The following is a 21129-nucleotide window of genomic DNA, read 5'->3' on the forward strand; positions in this document are numbered from 1 at the left end:
GGGGGGAGAGAGAGAGAGAGAGGGGCAATAACGCAGAAAGAGATGCGTGCAAATATGTATGTAAAGATAGTGAAGAAGAATGAAAATAAAATGAAATAATAATAAGCAAGAAAAGGTGTTTGATGTCTAATGTTTCTTTCTATTGAGATAAACAAAAAGAAAGAATGAAGAGAGGCAGGAAGCAGGGTGGTCTGCAGACTGTCTGTGACAGGGTAACCCAACACTGACCACGAGAGACCACCAGAGGCCTCAGTTCATGTCTGTGGCTCACACTAAGGGAGAACTCAGTGTGTGTGTGTGTGTGTGTGTGTATGCATGCTCTTGACTCTTAACTTCCTCTCAAACATGTATGAACTCATCATATGTGAGCCTCCTCTGATATTTTTAAAAACTTTTTTCACAGTAAAAAGAAAAACCTCCGGGAACTTTAACTCTGGGAAATCTAAATGTTGATACAAATTTAAAAAATTAAAAATAGTTCAGAAACATGAAAAAAAATAACAACACACAGGTGAATGGATTTTTTTCTTGGACCCTCCCCTACAATCTAGAAGATGAAACTGAATCTTACCGTTGGACCCTGAAATCCACCTGGCCCCGTCAGACCGGGTGCCCCTCGGTCCCCCTGTTGGTGCACATGGAGAAGAGAGTGTGACGCACTCCATCGTCACCGAGAGTGAATTATGAAAGCTTGTGACGATGAATACTTAGTATGACATGACCATAAAGTTGTGTCTTTACTTTAGCTGTCTGACACAAGTGAATACATTTAGTATTAATCAGGTGACTCTGAACACATCTTCATTTTCCCGATGACTAATAAACAACAGAGCAGAGGTTCAAAAGAATATTCATTCATTCAACTAAATATATACATATATGTGTCCAAAAGAAATGCCTCAAGACAAAAATCATTGTCAGATGATGAAAAGCTTTGTTACACAGAGGAGCACAGAGGAGTAGAGAGGAGTAGAGGAGCAGAGATGACTAGAGGAGTACAGAGGAGTAGAGGACTAGAGGAGCACAGAGGAGTAGAGGACTAGAGGACTAGAGGAGCACAGAGGAGTAGAGGAGCACAGAGGACTAGAGGAGCACAGAGGAGTAGAGGACTAGAGGACTAGAGGAGCACAGAGGAGTAGAGGAGCACAGAGGACTAGAGGAGCACAGAGGAGTAGAGGAGCACAGAGGACTAGAGGAGCACAGAGGACTAGAGGACTAGAGGAGCACAGAGGACTAGAGGAGCACAGAGGAGTAGAGGACTAGAGGACTAGAGGAGCACAGAGGAGTAGAGGACTAGAGGACTAGAGGAGCACAGAGGACTAGAGGAGCACAGAGGAGTAGAGGACTAGAGGAGCACAGAGGACTAGAGGAGCACAGAGGAGTAGAGGACTAGAGGAGCACAGAGGAGTAGAGGACTAGAGGAGTACAGAGGAGTAGAGGACTAGAGGACTAGAAGAGCACAGAGGACTAGAGGAGCACAGAGGAGTAGAGAACTAGAGGACTAGAGGAGCACAGAGGAGTAGAGAACTAGAGGAGTAGAGGAGCACAGAGGAGCACAGAGGACTAGAGGAGCACAGAGGAGTAGAGAACTAGAGGCGTAGAGGAGCACAGAGGAGTAGAGGACTAGAGGACGAGAGGACTAGAGGACTAGAGGAGCACAGAGGACTAGAGGACGAGAGGACTAGAGGAGCACAGAGGAGTAGAGGGCTAGAGGGCTAGAGGCCTAGAGGACTAGAGGACTAGAGGGTTCTCACCTTCTCTCCGGGTGGAGCCTGGCCTGGAGACAGCCCCGGGTCTCCCTTCGAGTCCTGGAATAGAAGCAGGTCACATGGTCTGAGATGCAGCTCCTCTGAAGGCAGCGCCACACGAAGAGTCGACTTTATTGAAGTCAATAAACCTCCCACACTTTTTTAAAATAGAAGTGAAAGGACAGTAAAGTGACCAAATAGAAGTGAAAGGACAGTAAAGTGACCAAATAGAGGTGAAGGACAGTAAAGTGACCAAATAGAGGTGAAGGACAGTAAAGTGACCAAATAGAAGTGAAAGGACAGTAAAGTGACCAAATAGAGGTGAAGGGACTAACGTTCCATCATGAGCTGTAGAGCAGTTTAAAAAATAAAAATAAGTCCTTCCACTCACACACTCCTTTAACTTTGAATGAATGGGTCTGATCGGAGTGTATTTCAAGGCGTGTGTGTGTGTGTGTGTGTGTGTGTGTGTGTGTGTGTGTGTGTGTGTGTGTGTGTGTGTGTGTGTGTGTGTGTGTGTGTGTGTGTGTGTGTGTGCCTTTAAAGAGACGATAACCCACACAGTTCACCCACATCAGTGAATGGTAGGGATGCTTACTTTAACTATCAATACCATTTAAAATGACTTTTTAAAAACAACAAGTAATTCAAAAAGGCCCAGAAATGAGTTCATCTTGCACACAACATTTTTATTTTGGTTTTATGTCGTTTAGGAATTTCAGTCTGCAGCTTCTAGAGGCCCCGTCCTTGATCTTTCAGTGTAAGAACACTCCCTTTTTTATATATATCAGAACAGATCTCGGAAATAATGGCAGACGTGCCGTCCGCATTTCTGCACGGTGACTAAGCGAGTCACACGAAAGCCTTTGAGGGTCCAGACCTCGCTCGGTTCCCGTGTCGTCCCAGACCACATGTGTGATTCCAGAAGTCAAAGAGTCGGCCAGGATGGAGCTGATGTTAAGTGCATTTCCACAGAACAGTAATATTACATTTCAGAAGGTTCTGGGGCTCGCTTCCCGAGCTGACGACATGTATTCTATCGTCAGATATCAAGAAATGTATTTTAAAGACAAACAATATTACAGAGAGCATCTCCAGTTATGACGGAGCAGCCGTCTTGGGACACTTCACTTAACGGGCTGAGCGATGCTGACACGGAGATAATGTCTCTGTGTGTTTAGGCTGAATGGAGAAACACAATATTTCTACCTCAGAGGGTAAATGTTCAGTAAAACATGTTATTAAAACAGATATCATATCACATGGCATGGTGAAGCTATGTTTGAGGATTTTTTTAATTAAACAAATTCAACATTGTAATTATGCTTTTGTCAAACATGTGTTTTTCTAGATAACTCTTTTAAAGAGAATTAATGTTATTTAAAAAAAAAGTTGGCTTTGACATCTATGCATATTCATATAAAAACTGAAATCTAATACTATCACATTTATACTCTGAACACTGTCTCTCTCTCTCTCTCTCTCTCCTCTCTCTCTCTCTCTCTCTCCCTCTCCCTCTCTCTCCCTCTCTCTCTCTCTCTCACTCGACCACACGTCTATGCAACACCTACAGCTACAGGATCTGACCGTGTTTGAAAAATACATACACAGGACATATATATATATATATATATATATATATATATATATATATATATATATATACGTGCAGGTTATGTTTCACAGCATCAAACTGTATTGACAGAAATGTGATTGTTTCATCTCTAAATCTCATTTAAAACTATATATTGTCATTGTGCTCACTAGTGAATGATAAAAAAAAGGGTTTGGAAAGTAAGAAAACATGAAGTATCAACCAATACGCTACAATATGATATAGAATAATGTAGAAAATGGTGTTTGATCAGGTGTGCAGTACCAAGGACGTCTGAATAGGACACCGAAGACATGAAAACATTGACTTTCAGCTGGTTCGGTTGTGGGGTGCTCAGCCATTGTCTGACACATTAGATCGACCCCCAGGGGTGAGTCACTCTCAGGGGTCGGCAGGGGTCACGGTACACGAGAGAAATGTCGGGCTCTTTTGTCGGTGGTAAAAAAATTGGCTGCCGAAATTTTGCCAACGCGCCATTTTTCTTCTTTCCAATCCTTTTTTGAGGATGGTGGACATGAAAACTAAGAGGAACAGACTTTGTTGCGATAACGAGAGCGATAACTTTTCTGAGGTGAAGCCGCGCATTTCTGAACTCGTATCTGAAAGGCAACAGAAGTCACATTGATTTGAAGTAAAGTTATGTTTTTGTGGGAAATTCACATTTTGTTCTTTGAACAACGGGATTTTGTGCACTTATTTGTCTACTCATAAAATATATACCTATGTTTTGAAGAAATCGTATTTTATTTTTCCAATTCCGAAGGGTTCGGCTGGTGCACTGATGAAGCTAGCAGGGTTCAGCACCTCCAATAAGGTGAAGAGCCACTGCCTTACAACATATATTTTCCTCCGTAGATTATGAGCATCAAGTTTCCGTAGTTTCGAGTGACGGTGAGCGAGGCTGAGAGAAGCTTGAGAGCAGAAGGTCGACCGCAGCAGAAACACCACGGCTTCTTTCGGTTTGTAAAAGTCAGCATTTAAATTGTGCAAACGTATTGTCATAACATTTCAGTTTTTTTCCGTGCTTCAAACACATCCGCTAAACTCAGCTTCGGGGGGGGGGGGGGGAGAGTATATGCACCTTGGTATTCACCCTGGAAACCAAACACATTTCAACAAGAGATATCTTTTTCCTAAAGCCGAGACAAAGAGTCCCTCAATCACTCTATTCCGCCTCCGCGGCAGCAGGGGGGGGGGGCTCGGGGGATGTGAGGATGACTCAGTGACAGGTCACTGCGGGATTAGATGAGCCGATGTTGTGTTTTCTGCGAACAAACGAATGTGGGTTGAAGGGACCGTGAAGCGAGCAGGTGGCGAGCATAATGCACCAATCAGACGCCCTCGGTGGAAAACAGCAGAGGTCAAAGGTGACGGAGAACAAATAGATCCGTGTTGCTGTGCTGACGGATTAATCTGGGAGGAAAACAGAACATTCCTCTCTCCTGTGTGCGTCAGACAGAGAGATCATAATTCATTCAAAGTACTTGGATATATGTGTCTTTGTCTTGTAGCTGTACGCAGCAGGGCCGCGGTTAGGCCTGTTTTAAAGGGGGGCTTCCAGGTAACGTGTCTCGTCGACGAGAGCCGGGATTACGGCCAATGAGGTGAGCTCAAAGTCAATGAACTGGTACAGGTGCGTTCACATCAAAAGCGTTGTGAGTTGATCCCATGAAGCAAAGTCAACGTACGGACGCGGATGGTTGGGATAGACGAGAATTTCTACGGGGAAACGCGTTTGACGCAAATTGCGCTCTTCTTCAACGAATCTATGAACTGTCGGAACCTTTCAAACCAGGGTTCTTTAAAGAACCATTTCCTTAAAGAGTTCTTCAAAGAACCTATAAAGGTGTCTCAAAGAACCTTCCAATAATGGTTCTTTAAGGCACCATTTTTGGTTCCACAAAGAACCTTTCAAACCAGGGTTCTTGAAAGAACCATTTCCTTAAAGAGTTCTTCAAAGAACCTATGAAGGTGTCTTAAAGAACCTTCAAATAATGGTTCTTTAAGGCACCATATTTGGTTTCACAAAGAACCTTTCAAACCAGGGTTCTTTAAAGAACTACAACCTTAAAGAGTTCTTCAAAGAACCAATAAAGGTGTCTCAAAGAACCTTCAAAAATGATTCTTTAAGGCACCATTTATGCTGCCACAAAGAACCTTTTAAAAACCAGGGTTCTTTAAAGAACCATGTCCTTAAATACTTCTTCAAAGAACCTTAAAAAATGGTTCTTTAAGGCACCATTTTTGGTTCCACAAAGAATCTTTAAAAAAACAGGGTTCTTTAAGGAACCATTTCCTTAAATAGTTCTTCAAAGAACCTATAAATGTGTCTCAAAGAACCTTCAAATAATGGTTCTTTAAGGCACCATTTTTGGTTTCACAAAGAACCTTTCAAACCAGGGTTCTTGAAAGAACTACAACCTTAAAGAGTTCTTCAAAGAACCAATAAAGGTGTCTCAAAGAACCTTCAAAAATGATTCTTTAAGGCACCATTTATGCTGCCACAAAGAACCTTTTAAAAACCAGGGTTCTTTAAAGAACCATGTCCTTAAATACTTCTTCAAAGAACCTTAAAAAATGGTTCTTTAAGGCACCATTTTTGGTTCCACAAAGAATCTTTAAAAAAACAGGGTTCTTTAAGGAACCATTTCCTTAAAGAGTTCTTCAAAGAACCTATAAAGATGTCTCAAAGAACCTTCAAATAATGGTTCTTTAAGGCACCATTTTTGGTTTCACAAAGAACCTTTCATACCAGGGTTCTTTAAAGAACCATGTCCTTAAATAGTTCTTCAAAGAACCTTAAAGAATGGTTCTTTAAGGCACCATTTCTAGTTCCACAAAGAACCTTTCAAACCAGGGTTCTTTAAAGAACCTATAAAGGTGTCTCAAATGACAGAATGGTTCTTCAGTAGGTGATGGTTCTTTAAAGAACCATGTTCTGTCCATAGTGTCCAAAATGAACAGAACATATCACTATGACCCTGACATTCTGTCTCTTGTGTTTTCAGATACTGAATGCAGCAAAACTACAGAGAACGTCACTTTCTGATTGAACCAATCTATGAACTGTAGGAAACAATGGACATCAAACATACCGAGGGGTGCCGCTCCCCTAGGGACTTAGCCCCCACCCCTCCCCCCCTTCTTTTGAATCCTACAAACGCCCCTGATATGCAGTATAATGTGTTACCGCTCCAAATGAGGAGCTATCCTCTCACGAGCAAAAGGTTTCACATCATAAAAGAAGAAGAAGGTGGGGAGGAGTGGACCATCCACTTGTCCTTTGTTCCAGCTTCTCTGGCCGGACTGTTCCTTCACTCACTGCAGCTACTCTGGCGCGTCCTCACATCCTTAATCAGTCGTGTCAAAGCATCCGTTACTTTACATCTGGTCCCCATGCTGGGGAGGAAACACAATTACAAGAGATTTTTTTGAGAAAAATGCTTATTTTCTTTCATTTTCTCTTCATATGAAGTCAGCGTCATGGCCAAGGAGGCGGGACTAGCCCGGAGACTACCCGACAATACCTGCGATGGGAGGAGGGGGGGGGGGATTTCTGGTCAACTGGTTGTCTCCTGCAGCCATTCGCACAATGGCTCATTATTATCACTCTTACACACATCTGGCTGCGTCTGGTTTATTGATCCCACTCTGTGAGCAGATGAGATTCACTCTTCAGGTGGGGGGGGAACAAACGCGGCATTATCGATGCCTTTTGATCAAAAACTCGAACTTGAACTTTACTTTACTTAAAATACACGATGATACCTGGTAGGATCTCTACAGCTGTGTCACGTAGAGGAAGCAACATGTGCGGCTTTTTGCTGATTGGTGGTCCTGAAAAACAACCCCGAGCCCGGCGTGGGAGGTTTGACAGATTCTGGCAAGAGTCGCGTAAACATTTCACAGACGTGATCCGAGTTTGGGTTGTGTTCAGGCTGAAAATAATAGTAATTCTAAACATTCGTTTTTAGTAACAACTTCAATTTTTAAAGGTGCGTGCGGAAAAAAAAGGTCCCGACTTCTCAACTCGCGTCAGCTCTCTGCTTTTACTGGGAATAATTAAATATATTTTGGGGAAGAATTGACCATTTTTCAGGTTTTAAAGTCTTTTTTTTTTTTTGCAGAGAAGAATTTTATCGGAATAGCTTTTATAATTTGGCCTCGTTCTCTCAACATGTTCAGGCAGACGACTATAAAACTATAAAGTCTGATGTTTTGCCTGAGAGAGGAGATGGCGTCAAAACAATATCTGACGATTTGGAATCGAGCGAAATACAATATACTTTTGATTTCTCGCAGCTAGACATTGTCGTCATTGTACGATGACAATAAAGAGAGAGAGAGAGGGAGGGAGAGAGACCTCACGCTTTCATCCCCGTCTTTGAAATCTTTATGTTACTTTCCAATAACGAGTTCCAAATCCAACCAGCTGGACCATTATAAACATATTTATCACCACTTCTTTGACGTGACATTCAGGGTTATGGGGGGAAAAAGCACGACTTTGAAGATTTTAACTGCCACAACGTCAGCCATCTGGTTAAAGTGGGTGTTCTTTGTCACTTGTATTGTTCTGATTTAAGAGAAGTTGTCACAACAAAATAATTTAACTCAATTCAACTGAAACGCCATGAGTGTATAATACAGATTGAGCACGAAATACAAATAAATACACGACCATATGGATTTTTTCTTGACATATGCCCATTTCTTTCTATTATTTTCAGAATATATTTAATATACACTACCGTTCAAAAGTTTGGGGTCACTTAGAAATGTCTTCATTTTTCAAAGAAAAGCACTGTTTTTTCAATAAAGATAACATTAATCAAAAACACACACTATACATTGTTAATGTGGTAAATGACTATTCTAGGTGGAAACGTCTGGTTTCTAATGAAATATCTCCAGAGGTGTATAGAGGCCCATTTCCATCAACTATCACTCCAGTGTTCTAATGGTACATTGTGTTTGCTAATCGCCTTAGAAGACTAATATCTGATTAGAAAACCCTTGTGCAATTATGTTAGCACAGCTGAAAACAGTTATGCTGGTGATATAAGCTATACAACTGGCCTTCCTTTGAGCTTGAAGTTTGAAGAACAAAATTAATACTTCAAATATTAATCATTATTTCTAACCTTGTCAATGTCTTGACTATATTTTCTATTCAATTTTCAATTCATTTGATAAATAAAAGTGAGTTTTCATGGAAGACACAAAATTGTCTGGATGACCCCAAACTTTTGAACGGTCGTGTATTATTGAACCTATTGAAAAGATATATTCCAACAATCACCTATTCAGATGTTGTAAACGTATATGCGACAGGAACGTGAACAAGTGTGTTAATAAATCATACTTTGCAATGTGAGGTTTCCTTCAATTGTTCTCAAATTATCGACGTCTTAGTTAATTGTGTGAGTGGGAGACAACAAATACACACAAATACAGACAAATACACACAACACAAATACACACAAATACAGACAAATACACACAAATACAGACAAAGGACATTCTACAACCAAATATTTTGTACGTTATTCCGGGTTAAGTTTCCTTTCCCTGAAGCTTGATTGAGCACGTCATCGAGTGTTCACATTATTGTGGCCAGGCGTGCACACTCCCGTCGGCCGCTCGGCATCAGCTGTTTGCAATATGCTTTACAATTCTAAATGTTTGTCATGACTCTTCTGCGTGCCGCTTCCTCCCGATCTGGTATCCGTTTGTATCTTTGATGACACGACGATGGCATGTTGATGGACGACGTCCTGAAGGAGGCGGATTGGCTCTCTGAGCAGAATCCTTGTCACTGCACAGACCCTGTGAGAGTGTAACTGTGGGACCATTTTGCTGTTTTCCTTCCTCCCTTCCTTGCCTGCCTTCCTTTCCTTCCTTGCCTCCTTGTCTTCCTTCCTTCCTGTGTGTATCAGTGGACACAGAGACACACCCACACTTCTCTAGCTCTTCTCCGCAGCTCTGACCCCAGTACGTATTATAAATGAGAACCGTTGTGTGTGTGTGTGTGTGTGTGTGTGTGTGTGTGTGTGTGTGTGTGTGTGTGTGTGTGTGTGTGTGTGTGTGTTGGCTGTTTAAGTCTGCCCTGCCATGGGAGAAGGGCCACTCACCTTGGGCCCAGGTGGTCCATGCTGTCCTGGGCTTCCATGTGGACCGGTGGGACCCTGGAGAACAGAGAGAGAGAGAGAGAGAGAGAGAAAGCGAGTGAGAGAGAGAGAGAGAGAGAGAAAGAGATGGTGAGAGAGAGAGAGAGAGAGAGAGAGAGAGAGAGAGAGAGAGAGAGAGAGAGAGAGTGAGAGAGAGAGAGAGAGAGAGAGAGAGAGAGAGAGGTTGAGAGAGAGAGAGTGAGAGAGAGAGAGAGTGAGAGAGAGAGAGAGAGAGAGAGAGAGAGAGAGAGAGAGAGAGAGAGAGAGTGAGAGAGTGAGAGAGAGTGAGAGAGAGTGAGAGAGAGAGAGAGAGTGAGAGAGCACAACACTAAATGACATGTAATGAATGAAATGTGCATTATTGACATTCTCAATGTCCTTGGAGTGATCTCTCGGCCCTTTAGCGCCTCGTACAGGTGTTAACGTTCTAACCTCCATATCACTCGTGTTTTCTTGCACGTACACACATTAAATTCCACTGCTGTTATCGTGACATGATGTTTACAAGTTAAAACTGCTGTTTATGGCAACACGTTCTCTCCATAAACAGAACCTGCACCCCCTGCTTTAGAATGACAGCTCCAAGTCAAGGAGGCTCATTTTGTTAAATGCCTGTTTCCAGGACTCTTGCGTCTCTTCCCCCGAGAGGCGTATCCTCACTAACTTCACACGATGCACATAACTGTAAACTTTTGCACACTGACCCATATTTTTGTGCACATTCGGCACAAAACTGTACAGCCGTCCGAACTACAGTCACATTGTACACATGCGTTATGGTATTGAGAAGAATCCGTTTAAATCTTTTAACTTTTCTATTCTTTATTTATGTTCATGACTCTGTAAGTAACATGTTTCCTCATTATATTCATTGTATTTTGAGGCACATTTTAAGTATTTAAGTCGTAAAACAGGAGCCGTCTGAACTAAAAGAGAGATTAACATGCGAAATAAAATATAGTAAAAAATATCTCTGTCATACCTCGCTCGGATCTCTCAATGGGAACCACCTTCATTAATTATTAATCATGGAAGCTCCACTAACACCACCACGCCGGTCATGGGGGCCATAATTCCTTAAACATCACACCTATGCCTTGTGCGTGTGTGCACACACACACACACACACACACACACACATTCCTGCACATCTGTTATCCTGCTGCTTGCGGGCCACGCTTCCTCTGCACTACAGTCAAGGAACCAGGTAACAGTCTTTTTCCTTTCTCTCTCTCTCTGTCATATTTTGAAGGTCCTCTTTAAGATACGCATCCTTTAGATGTCCTGTTGGATTAATTCAGTACTTCCAATGAAAATAATGGAATTGTACTGAGAGTTTAGCTGTTTGAAAGTACAAATACATCACTGATGTTTTGGGAAAGTCACCAAAGACACCCACTTAATGTAACACTGCAAATACATACATGTTGTAATACTTTCATCAATGAGTCATAGAGGCTCGTGGATGTCATGATCCGGAGTTTTTGTGTCTTATTTTGAAGGCTCTGTCCCTCGTGTCCTCTGTTTCCCTGCACTTCCTGTCCCTGTGATCGTCTGCCCTGTTCCTGATTGTTTTCAAGATTCAAGATTCAAGATTCAAGATGTTTTATTTGTCACATACACACACAGGGTGTGCAGTGAAATGAAAGTGGCAATGCTCAGCAGGAATGTGCAACAAGCACACACCATTTACCAATATTTACAGTAAGTGTGTGTGTGTGTGTGTGTGTGCCTAAGAGGGCAGTTGTGTGGGTGGGGGTCCTGGTGAGGTCGGAGTTCACAATCCTGATGGCCTGAGGAAAGAAACTCTGTTCTGCAGCGTGACTACGGAGGCGCCTGCCTGACCGCAGCAGCTGAAACAGTCTGTTGTTGGGGTGGTGAGGATCCTTCATGATCCTGCTGCTCTGGTTCTGCACCCTGGTGTACAAGTCCTGCAGGGTGGGAGTGTAGTTCCATAGTGCGCTCAGCCGACGCACTACTCTCTGCAGAGCCTTCCTGTCCTGAGCGGAGCAGTTGTGATGCTTCCTGTCAGGACGCTCTCACAGCTCCAGAGTAGAAGAAATTTCCTCAGCTGCCTGAGGTGGTAGAGGCGCTGTGCCTTTCTGTCTGTGTTTGTTGACCATGTCAGATCCTCGGTGATGTGGACTCAGGTATTTATACCCGCCCTGTGTGATTGCTGGCCCCGCCCTCATTGTGTCCACCTGTGTCTCGTTCCCTGGTGTCCAATCACCTGCTTCCCTGTGTATTTAAATTCTGTTTGTCTCCAAACCTCAGTGTTGGTTTGTACTGTTTAGTTCATGTTTGTGTTTGATCTGGTTTTTAGTGAAGAAGATTAAAGATTTTGTGGAAAGTTGTTAGCATTTCGGTCCTCTCTCTCTCTCTCTCTCTCTCTCTGGCTACAACAGCCATCCCGACAGAACTAGCTAAATTAAAATTGAGCACCTTTTTTTTGCCAGTAATCTGAGCCATGGCTTCCACATAAGCATTTCACCAAATATGAAGAAAGTAAACTCTTAAAGTGATTATTTGATTTTGTCAAAGTGTGATTTAAAGAGTATTCAAGGTCAACGTACAACACATGAATGTCCTCAAGGGGAAAAAAAGATAAAAAATAACAATTTCTACGTTGTGATACGAACAAAGTTACAAAAACATCAAGACAACAATCCACCGCATCTCCTTCCTCCATAAACTCTTCATCTTCATCACTGTATCAATCAGCTACAGATCTAGTTCCAAAATAAAAGAACCTCTGATGTAAACCTGCCTGTTTCCATGACAACGTCCACACCGAACGTCTAATGACGTTCACAATTAGAGGTAAAGACAGACGACCGCAGTGCCGCCGCACACTGCCCTCAGCTTCCTGCCACATAACGATCCGAGGCCTCCCTCTGTCTCCACTTCTTTATGACTTAAGCCTATGGAGTTAAGAGCGTGTTTTGTATCAGCGATGTGCTTTTCTCAGGCTTTTTTACAGGGAGACATGTTTTACTATCTGCCACCTCACCCCCGTCTCCCCGTCTGTCTATCTGCCTTCTGGTCTGCATGTCGTGCTCTCTTAAAAATCCGGCCGAACAGAAGTCTGTTTTCAGATTTGAATGTGTTTATGTGACTCTGTAACGCTTCATTCTGGTCACATGACGTTGTGGCAGCTGTGTCTGATTTGGCCTCGGCTGCTGGTGATTGGCAATCACTCCTTGGCCGAGGCCACTAAAGCTGCCACTCGAGGTGGAGGAGAGGTGAGCAGAGGCACGTGTTTCACGGTCTGCCGATTATGGGTGTGAGTGGCGAATAAATATGTGGTGGAGCGAAACCTCTTGGTCTGGCGGATCACTTGGTGCTGGGGGGAAACCCACGGGTGGCAGCCTCGGGCCTGCTACATTGGAGCCCAACGTGGGCCCCTGAGGACCCAGTGCCTGAAAGGGAGGGGCCAGACCAGGAGGAAGGAAGCGATGAGCAGCAGGCCAGATGCTGGCCCGGATGAAGAGATGGGGGCGGGCACAGGCGGAGGGAGAGCCGCCTGTTCTCGGAACCTCCAGAAACCCGCTGGGAGCAGACTCCATTCCCGTGACCCGTGCATGCCCGACCCCAGTCCGGTTATCGAACTGCCGACCCAGAGCCTCAGGACCAGCGGAGCTGCGACACCTGAGGTCAAGGCATCAGACTGGGAACCCGAGGTCCAGGACCCGTCGGACTGACCCCAGAGCCCAGGACCCGTCAGACTGCCGACCCCTGAGTCCAGGAGCCGTCGAAGACTGGGACCAAGAGCCCCAGGACCCGTCCCAGACTACCGACCCCGAGGTCAGGAGCCGTGAACTGCCGGACCGAGCCCGGGACCCGTGGAGCTGCAGGCGGTCAGGACCCGTCAGACTGCCGACCCAGAGCCCCAGGACCTGCCGGAACTGCCGACTGAGGTCAGGAGCCGCTCGAGCTGCGGACCCAGAGCCCCAGGGCGTGGAGCTGCGACCCCAGAGCCCAGGACCCGTCAGACTGCGAGCCCCACAGGTCCAGGGCCGTCGGGCTGCCGACCCCTGAATTCAGGACCCCATTCGGAGCTACGACCCAGAGCCCAGGACCCGTCGGATTGCGACCCCAGAGCCCCCAGGACCCGTCAGACTGCAGGCCCCGAGAGATCCAGGAGCCAGACTACCGGACTAGAGCCCCAGGACCGTCCAGACTACCCGGGCCCCGGTCAGGACCCGTCGGGCCAGCCCCAGAGGCCCAGGAGCGTAGACTGCCGACTGAGGTCAGGAGCCGTCCGGAGCTACTGCGGACCCAGAGCTGGACTCGTCGGGCTGCCGTCGAACCCCGGTCCAGGATCCGTTGGGCTACCGACCCAGGCCGACCCGTCGGGGCCGACTCCGGATCCCGGGCCTATCGGAGAGTACCAGCTACATCTTGACTCCTTCCAGCGGTCCCAGCTCCCGTTCCCCGGCCAGCGGGCGTCAACTCCCGTCGAACCCCGACCCCCACCTCTAGCAGTGAGCCCGGGCCCCCTCCGGCGAAACGTGTCCACAGTCCCCAGAGCCCCTCCTGCGCCAAGCTCTCATGTGGGGGGCAGGATTGGGCCGGAGGGGGTCCCGGCCCCTCATCGAGTGGTGGGGAGTGGCCAGCTGTGTCCTGATTTAGCCTCGGCTGCGCTGGTGATTGGCAATCCATCATGGCCGAGACCCTATAAAGCTGCCACTTTCAGTGGAGAGGAGAGGTGAGCAGAAACGTGTTTTACGGTCTGCTCGGGGTGTCGTGTAGTGGCGAATAAATATGTCGTGAGGCAAAACCTCTTCTTGGTCTGGCGGATCCTTGGTGCTGGGGGGGGAAACCCACAGGTGGCGGCCTCGGGCCTGCTACAGACGTCTATTCTCCTGTCCATCCCGGAGAGGGATCCTCCTCTGTTGCTCTCCTGAAGGTTTTACACTGTCTATATTTAATATTTTTATATTTAATTTAATTTGTCATTAGTATTGTATTGTGTATGCATATATGTTGTATATATACATATATATTTTATTTTACTTTGTATACATCTATATCTTTCATCCCTGTTTTTTATTTTTTATTCTTGTGTGTTTAGTTTATTGGTGCTGCTACTGCTACGATAAATTTCCCCTTGGGGATTAATAAAGTATCTATCTTTTGTTCACCTTTTTCCCCGTGAAAGGTTTTTTTTTCTGAATTATTTGGAGAGTTTTTTCCTGATCCGATGTGAGGTCAAAGGTCAGGGATGTTGTATGTGTACAGATTGTAAAGCCCTCTGAAGGCTAATTCGGAATTTTGGATACTGGGCTATATAAAATGAACTGAATTGAATTGATTGGCCGTTGATGCAGTTGGGGTACCAAAGCAAGAGGATCCAATAGAACAGTGTGTACCATCACCTCGCCGCAGGTAACTCACCCGAGGACCTCTTGTTCCTGGAGGACCAGGTAAACCAGCGGGACCAGGAGGACCCTAAATCAGGGACAAGGGAAAGAAAGAAGGTAATGTTAGAGAGAGAGAGAGAGAGAAAAGGGGTGGGGGAATGAGACTAGGTCAATGGCAAGCAATAACATGCAGCTCAGTGTCTCCGGGCCCTGCGCTGATGACTCTATATTTATGTGAGAGAGCGATGAAGTTCAAAGACAGGCGTCGAGTGTTTTCACCTAAAAAGATGGATTGGGAATCTCTGAACAGAAAAGGGCTCGGGTTACATTCTCCAGATGAGACTGTCAATCTGTGGCGTTAATATACAATATGTTTGTATTATTTCGCCGGGAGAGAAAAATAAGCGATCAGAATTTCAAATACATACTTTTTTATGTATTCATCTGAACCACAATATCCGGTAATTTCGTAAAAATTCAGCAATTATACCGATATCACGAAATGATCAACCAGCCCTAATTACTAACGTTTAAAAAAAAATTCTGAGTCTGATTTTGTACATCTGGCCTGTAGCTGAAGAAAAGAGTTTACAATACTCACACTTAGTGAAGGGCATTAGCTAGTATGCTGAATTGATCTGAGATGTAAATTCAGGAAGAGATATCATGATCTCTCATATCTCTGAAACCAGGCCGAGCAGTTGACTGTACGTGTTATATCGTATTTTCAAATTTTTTTTTAAAGGTGCGCAACCGATTGAACGAAGGATATTCACCTTCACTGCGACATGTGAACACTGCCTTTCGGCTTAAAAACGTTTTTTAAGATGCACTGGCATGTCAGCTCTGATTCAGTGGGAACATATCTCCATTACTCGCTCGGTCTACTCCAAATTATGAATTATGACGAGTAAATCAGAGGATTTTATAGGAAGCTGTCGTATTTGAATCCTAAAAGGGTGCAAGAATAAACAAAGTAATCTAATAAAATGGATCACAGCTGAGTTCACTTGACTATCTTAATTATTATTATTATTATTAGAAACAGCAGGACACATGATTATATTGTGAAAATAGGAGTACATTTTCAGTGACGAGTTAATGGATTCACTTGAAAGGAGAGATAGCTGTGTCTACGCTGTATGAATGTAACATGTAAAGTGTCTGAAAGTATCTTAAAAAGCGCTGTATAAATTAGATTGATTATTATTATTCCAAAAACTGAATAACCATTAAAAGTCAGCAGAAAATCCCCTTCTGGGCAAAGATAGCAATCTTTTCCTCAAGTTGTTCTTTTTACCCCCAAAGGTACAGTTCACACACTTTAAAGATAACACAAATCAGACATTGTACTATCCAATGTTACTAATTTTGACTTTCCTGAATGTGTTGCTATAGCGAGAGTTCCCGACAGGGTGCACTGGAGCATCCTGAACCCCTCGTCGTCGGGAGCAGATGGGCACGCGGGGAGACGTGAATAAAGAAACAGCTGTTTGTTCTGCTACACTCCCACACACACACACATGGAAACTATGAGCGCACAACTTCGCAACGACAACAAGGCCCGATAGAAAAGAGAGGCGCTCATGCAGTAAAACGATAACATTCATCATGCTTCATAAGCGATGACGAGATACGGGGTCACATTTTTTCAATTTGAAAAAGTCAAGTTGAAGGATAGAATGAATCATCATCGGCGTTGTGTGACATTCACTTGATCTGAATAGGCCCCGCCCCCCCGCACTGTAACTCAACATGTGGTGAAAAGACCATGTAACTGAGACGTACAGGGGAAAGCATGAAGGGTGTGATGACTACTATATATAATCCATATTGTTATAATCATCTATATTGTCAAACTTGATCCATATGACGAGTCAAAAGAAGAAAAAATGAACACAAAAAGTGCTGTTCTCTGCTCATTGAGCTAGAAAAGGGTTAACCAAGCTCACATGCCACTGTGCTTGTTTAGTTATGCGGCTGGAAAAAAACGATGAAATACTTCCCCCGAGGATGTAAACCAGCTTTCTTCAAGTTCAAACGAAGAGCCAGTGGCACAGAGTGACCTTCAGCTGACCCCACATTCAAAAACATGCCTGTTCAGAGAGCAGCCAAAGACATAGGCGGGAAAACGATTTGAAGAAAAAGGAAGAAATATCTATATTTATGCCAAATTCCGACCGACTTTTTTTATGGCTTTGACCGAATCTCGCTCGCGCTACCGCAGAACCGTGCACTCGCGCTCACGAGATACGAAGATATGTTGCAACGGCGCTGTGCCGTCAAAGCCGTGTGTCGCACCCACGGAGCCGCAGGCGCTGACTAATGGATCTGTGGAAACTAGGAGATGAGTTCTCTTACATCACTGCACAAACTCCTCGGTTTAAACAGATCGGATAGAAATTCCCGTCACATCTCGCTCGTGGAAAGTCTGCTGTACATTAAAGTTTTCGGAGGCAAATGTATCCTGACAGCCTGCATACATCATAAAGATAATGTGCAGCAAATCCTTCTAGCCGGGGTTGTACCTCTAACCTTCAGATGAGTTATCCTCTCTCACATCAGAGCAAAGGTGGCTGCCAGTATTTCAGCGAAGGGAATGACGTGTTATTTTAACAACTTGTAGATACAGGAAAACAGAACAGTGCTCGGACATGCCATCACCTATAAATCACTGCGCCGCCCTGCCAAAATATATTTCAATATATACTTGGTTGTATGCAACAAAGCCAACATTTTACATCGTGTTTTTAAGTATGATGGCCGTAAATTACCTTTGATTGCCTTCTATTGCTATTTGTTCTCCTCTTGAGCGTGTGCAGCATTGCACCGACTTGTTTCTCAACTACTTTTGAATAATGTTCCATGAACGCTCCACAGCTCCACTTGTCATTCATCCATTACTTACCGGAGAACCTGGCTCTCCTTTGGGGCTACGGAAACCATCGTCGTACTCGTAGTAATCGTCTGTATCCTCGTACCCGTAGTCGTACCCTCCGACGTCTACTTCCTCGTCTCCGCCGTCCAGATCTGACGCGTCCACCCGATTCTCTCGATACAAAGTGGTGCCGTTGGCCCTCGGGTGGAACTCCCGGAGCCGGTGAGTCTGCTGGACCCGAGAGTGAGAGTCCCCGGAGGTGTTCCTGAGTCCCTCCTTCACCCGAATCAGGCCTGGGGTAGTGGCATCGGGAGACCGCGGACTCCCAGAGCTGATCTCTTCCTTCGAGCCGTTTTCAGAGAGATCGATGGCCACATCTCTGTTCGTGGCGATAGTCGTGCCCCGGGCGAGATGACCTGCTCGTGCGCTCGGGGTGGCCACGGTAGGGTTGTCACGCCGAAGGGACGACGAGGTGGTGCGAGCAAAGGGATCCGATTTGGAAACGTGGCTCCGATCCCTCGGATGAGGTTGCACCGATGGGCTCAGTGTTGGATACCGCTTGACGGAATTACCCGGGGACAACGTGAAAGCTGCTGTAGCTTTTAAGGGCGAACGATGGGTGGCTGCTACTCCAACAAGGGACTTCGTCAAAGGATTCGAAGGAGGGGGGTCATTTGCCAAAATTTCGAAGCTCGGATGTGGCGAAGGCAATCGGTGCGTGTCGGCCAGCCGGCACTGTGTTTTAAGGTAGTTGCAGTAGTGCGCGGCGGCTTCGGCAGAGGGGTAGATGTCTAGTTGGCAGACTCGTCCGTTAAACGCCGCCGCTTTAGAGTTCATCCGGCCGAGAGTGAAGAGACCCCCGGACTCTCCCAGCGGGCGAGATCTCCCCAGGGTCTCCTCCCGCTGATGCACCGCTCCGCAATCGGCGAAGAAGGACACGGAGCGAGCGCGAACGCCGACGGCGAAAGGGTGCTGGCGCCCGTCCTGCCAGTTGTAGGTGAAGTAGACGGAGGTTTTCTCCGCGGTGTAAACCACCACTCGGCGCGGCAGCAGCTGGATGCCGAACCGCAGCCGGTCCCTGCCGTCTTTGACGCTGAAAAGAAAAGCGTTGTTCGCTCGCCAGGAGCTGAGGCTGACCACGACGGAGAACTCCTCGCCGATCTCAGGCGGGAACAGACTGGCCGCCGGAGCCTCGTAGAGGGAGTTTGAGTCGAATAACACCCCATATCCAGAAACAGGAAGATGGGAAGGAGAGGGAGCGGTGGTGTGAGGAGTCGGAGGTGGGCCAGTCCTCTTGTCTGTGCTGCTTCGAGCTGAGAGGCCCAGTCGATAGAGGATATCCACTCCTGGAGGAGAGAGGAGACAGGAGTGAGTTTAAGATGGGCTTTGGTAGAATAGTTTCTTGACAACTTTAACAAATAAAGTGCTGGACTTCTTAAGGTCGTCTCTTTTGTAAAAAAAATTAAAAAAAATTACGATTTATTTCAAGATAAAGTTTATTTTATTTTTATGTTTTTATCTTTAAGGATGACCTGCAGTTAATTTGGAGGAATGCACAACAGTTAAATGTAACAGTAGAGGCCAACCCAAAATATCAATAATATGAAAATATAATATATATTAAGACGCGTAGGTCTATGCAACAAGTCTAATAATTCCATGTAAGGTCACACTTCAAGTCAAACTGGGGACCATGTTTTCTTTCTTGGTATCTTGTAATACTACTACATTACTACTTCTTTTACTAAGTCCATTTCTAGAACCGACAAAATGTAACTTTTAAAAGAAATTACAAATTATTAGATTTCGTACAAAAATAGAGAAAATTGAGCAAATACTTATGGTGATGTGCTTGAGAGACCATATAGAGCAAGTTCAGAAACCAAAAAGGACAAATATCTTTTAATCAGCCAAACCAAAATAAAGCCGTATTCAGCATCTTGTAGTTAAAGTGGGCCGCACAATTCCATTTTTATAGGGATAATGCAAAAAACTAATATTCTCACAATTTGAGTCCTCAGTGACAGTTTTTTTGATCTCTCTTGACAAAAGCTCCGGATCAAAGGCAAATCCATGTTGCCTCGGAAGTCACACATCAGTGTGTGAACTGTGGCGCGAGACAAGAGGCAGAACACATTTCAGAAATCTGGAATACTAGATATCTAATCCTGTAAGGGAGCCAAGGCCAGTGAGAGCAGGCAGGGTTGACAGAGTAACCTGTATGAATAAAAAAAAAACTGTACGTATGTTCTGCATTCGCAATGGCAAAGTTAATTACGGCATGAATGAACATTCAACTTAACACGCTGAATAGTTTTGAGGCGTGCAACGGGCTAAAAATATGTGAGCCGACGCCAACGTCAACAAGCGTCGCTACGTCACCTCTCGCGTGCGTTATCGTAACAGAACATGAGTTCGGAGGCCTCGTCCGGGATTCCTCCGGGTGAGGGATCCCCATCCCCCCCTCCTCTGGTCAGTTATGAGGCGTGAAGACCACTTCAAGATTCACGATCACGAGACGAAAATGTGTCCAGCGTGAAGAGTGCAGCGATCTCACGACTTCAAAGGGGTAAAAACGTGGCTTTAGATGGATTTTGTGTAGAGTAAATGGGGAAGTTGATCGAGAGGGGGGGGGGGTCACAAAGGACTGGGGTCTCGAGTCTAGACAAACTTCTTTAGGTCATTACAGACCTCCATAAGGCACATGATATCTGTAGATATTGTGGTAACACTTTATAATAACTGCACGTTATGAAGCATTAGTTAATAGTAATAAGAATACTGCTTTTCATTTATATGGCGCTTTTCAAGGTACTCAAAGACACTTCACATCACATCATTAAAACATTCAAAAATCTAAAGAATAAAAGTAACTAAAATGACCAAAAAAACAATAAATGAAAACAATGAAAGTTAAGTAGGAGTAAACACTTAATGCATCAGTCATAAAGCATTGTTACAATACATTAGTACAGTCTGAATGATTGTTTTCTCATACTTAACTAATGCTTTATGGCGTGTAGTTATTATAAAGGGTTACCAGTCGTTCATTGCTAATCCAGAGACACCACCTTCCCTTTAAGCGACTCCTCTTCTATATTTGTATTTGGGGATAATTTATGGAACGAAATGTGTTTATGGTTTAACCCTAGTGTTGCCTTAGGGTCATTTTGACCCGAATCAATATTACACCTCCCCGCTTTAGGATTAATTTGACCCATTCAATGTTTAATGTCGGTGTTCTTTCATTAATCAACAAATAAACATAAAGTGCCTCACACTTAAACTTGGAAAACAATATTAATTCTAATAATTTTCTGGAGGTTTTAATTGCTGGCGTCAAATTGAACCCAAA

The 21129-nt window shown here is 44.7% G+C and overlaps 1 protein-coding gene across 1 annotated transcript in view; it reads right to left on the minus strand.

Moving 5' to 3' along the window:
• LOC130194073 (collagen alpha-1(XXIV) chain-like) overlaps nt 1-21129 on the minus strand; it is a 107843-nt gene that overhangs the window by 69750 nt on the left and 16964 nt on the right. The window contains exons 3-7 of the mRNA XM_056414954.1: nt 17805-19120; nt 14931-14984; nt 9498-9551; nt 1755-1808; nt 572-625 (exon numbers count right to left, since the gene is read on the minus strand). Of these exons, the coding sequence (XP_056270929.1) occupies nt 572-625; nt 1755-1808; nt 9498-9551; nt 14931-14984; nt 17805-19120 (1532 nt within the window). The remainder of the gene's footprint in view (nt 1-571; nt 626-1754; nt 1809-9497; nt 9552-14930; nt 14985-17804; nt 19121-21129) is intronic.

Source organism: Pseudoliparis swirei, chromosome 5 (genome assembly GCF_029220125.1).
Source record: "Pseudoliparis swirei isolate HS2019 ecotype Mariana Trench chromosome 5, NWPU_hadal_v1, whole genome shotgun sequence".
NCBI lineage: Eukaryota > Metazoa > Chordata > Actinopteri > Perciformes > Liparidae > Pseudoliparis > Pseudoliparis swirei.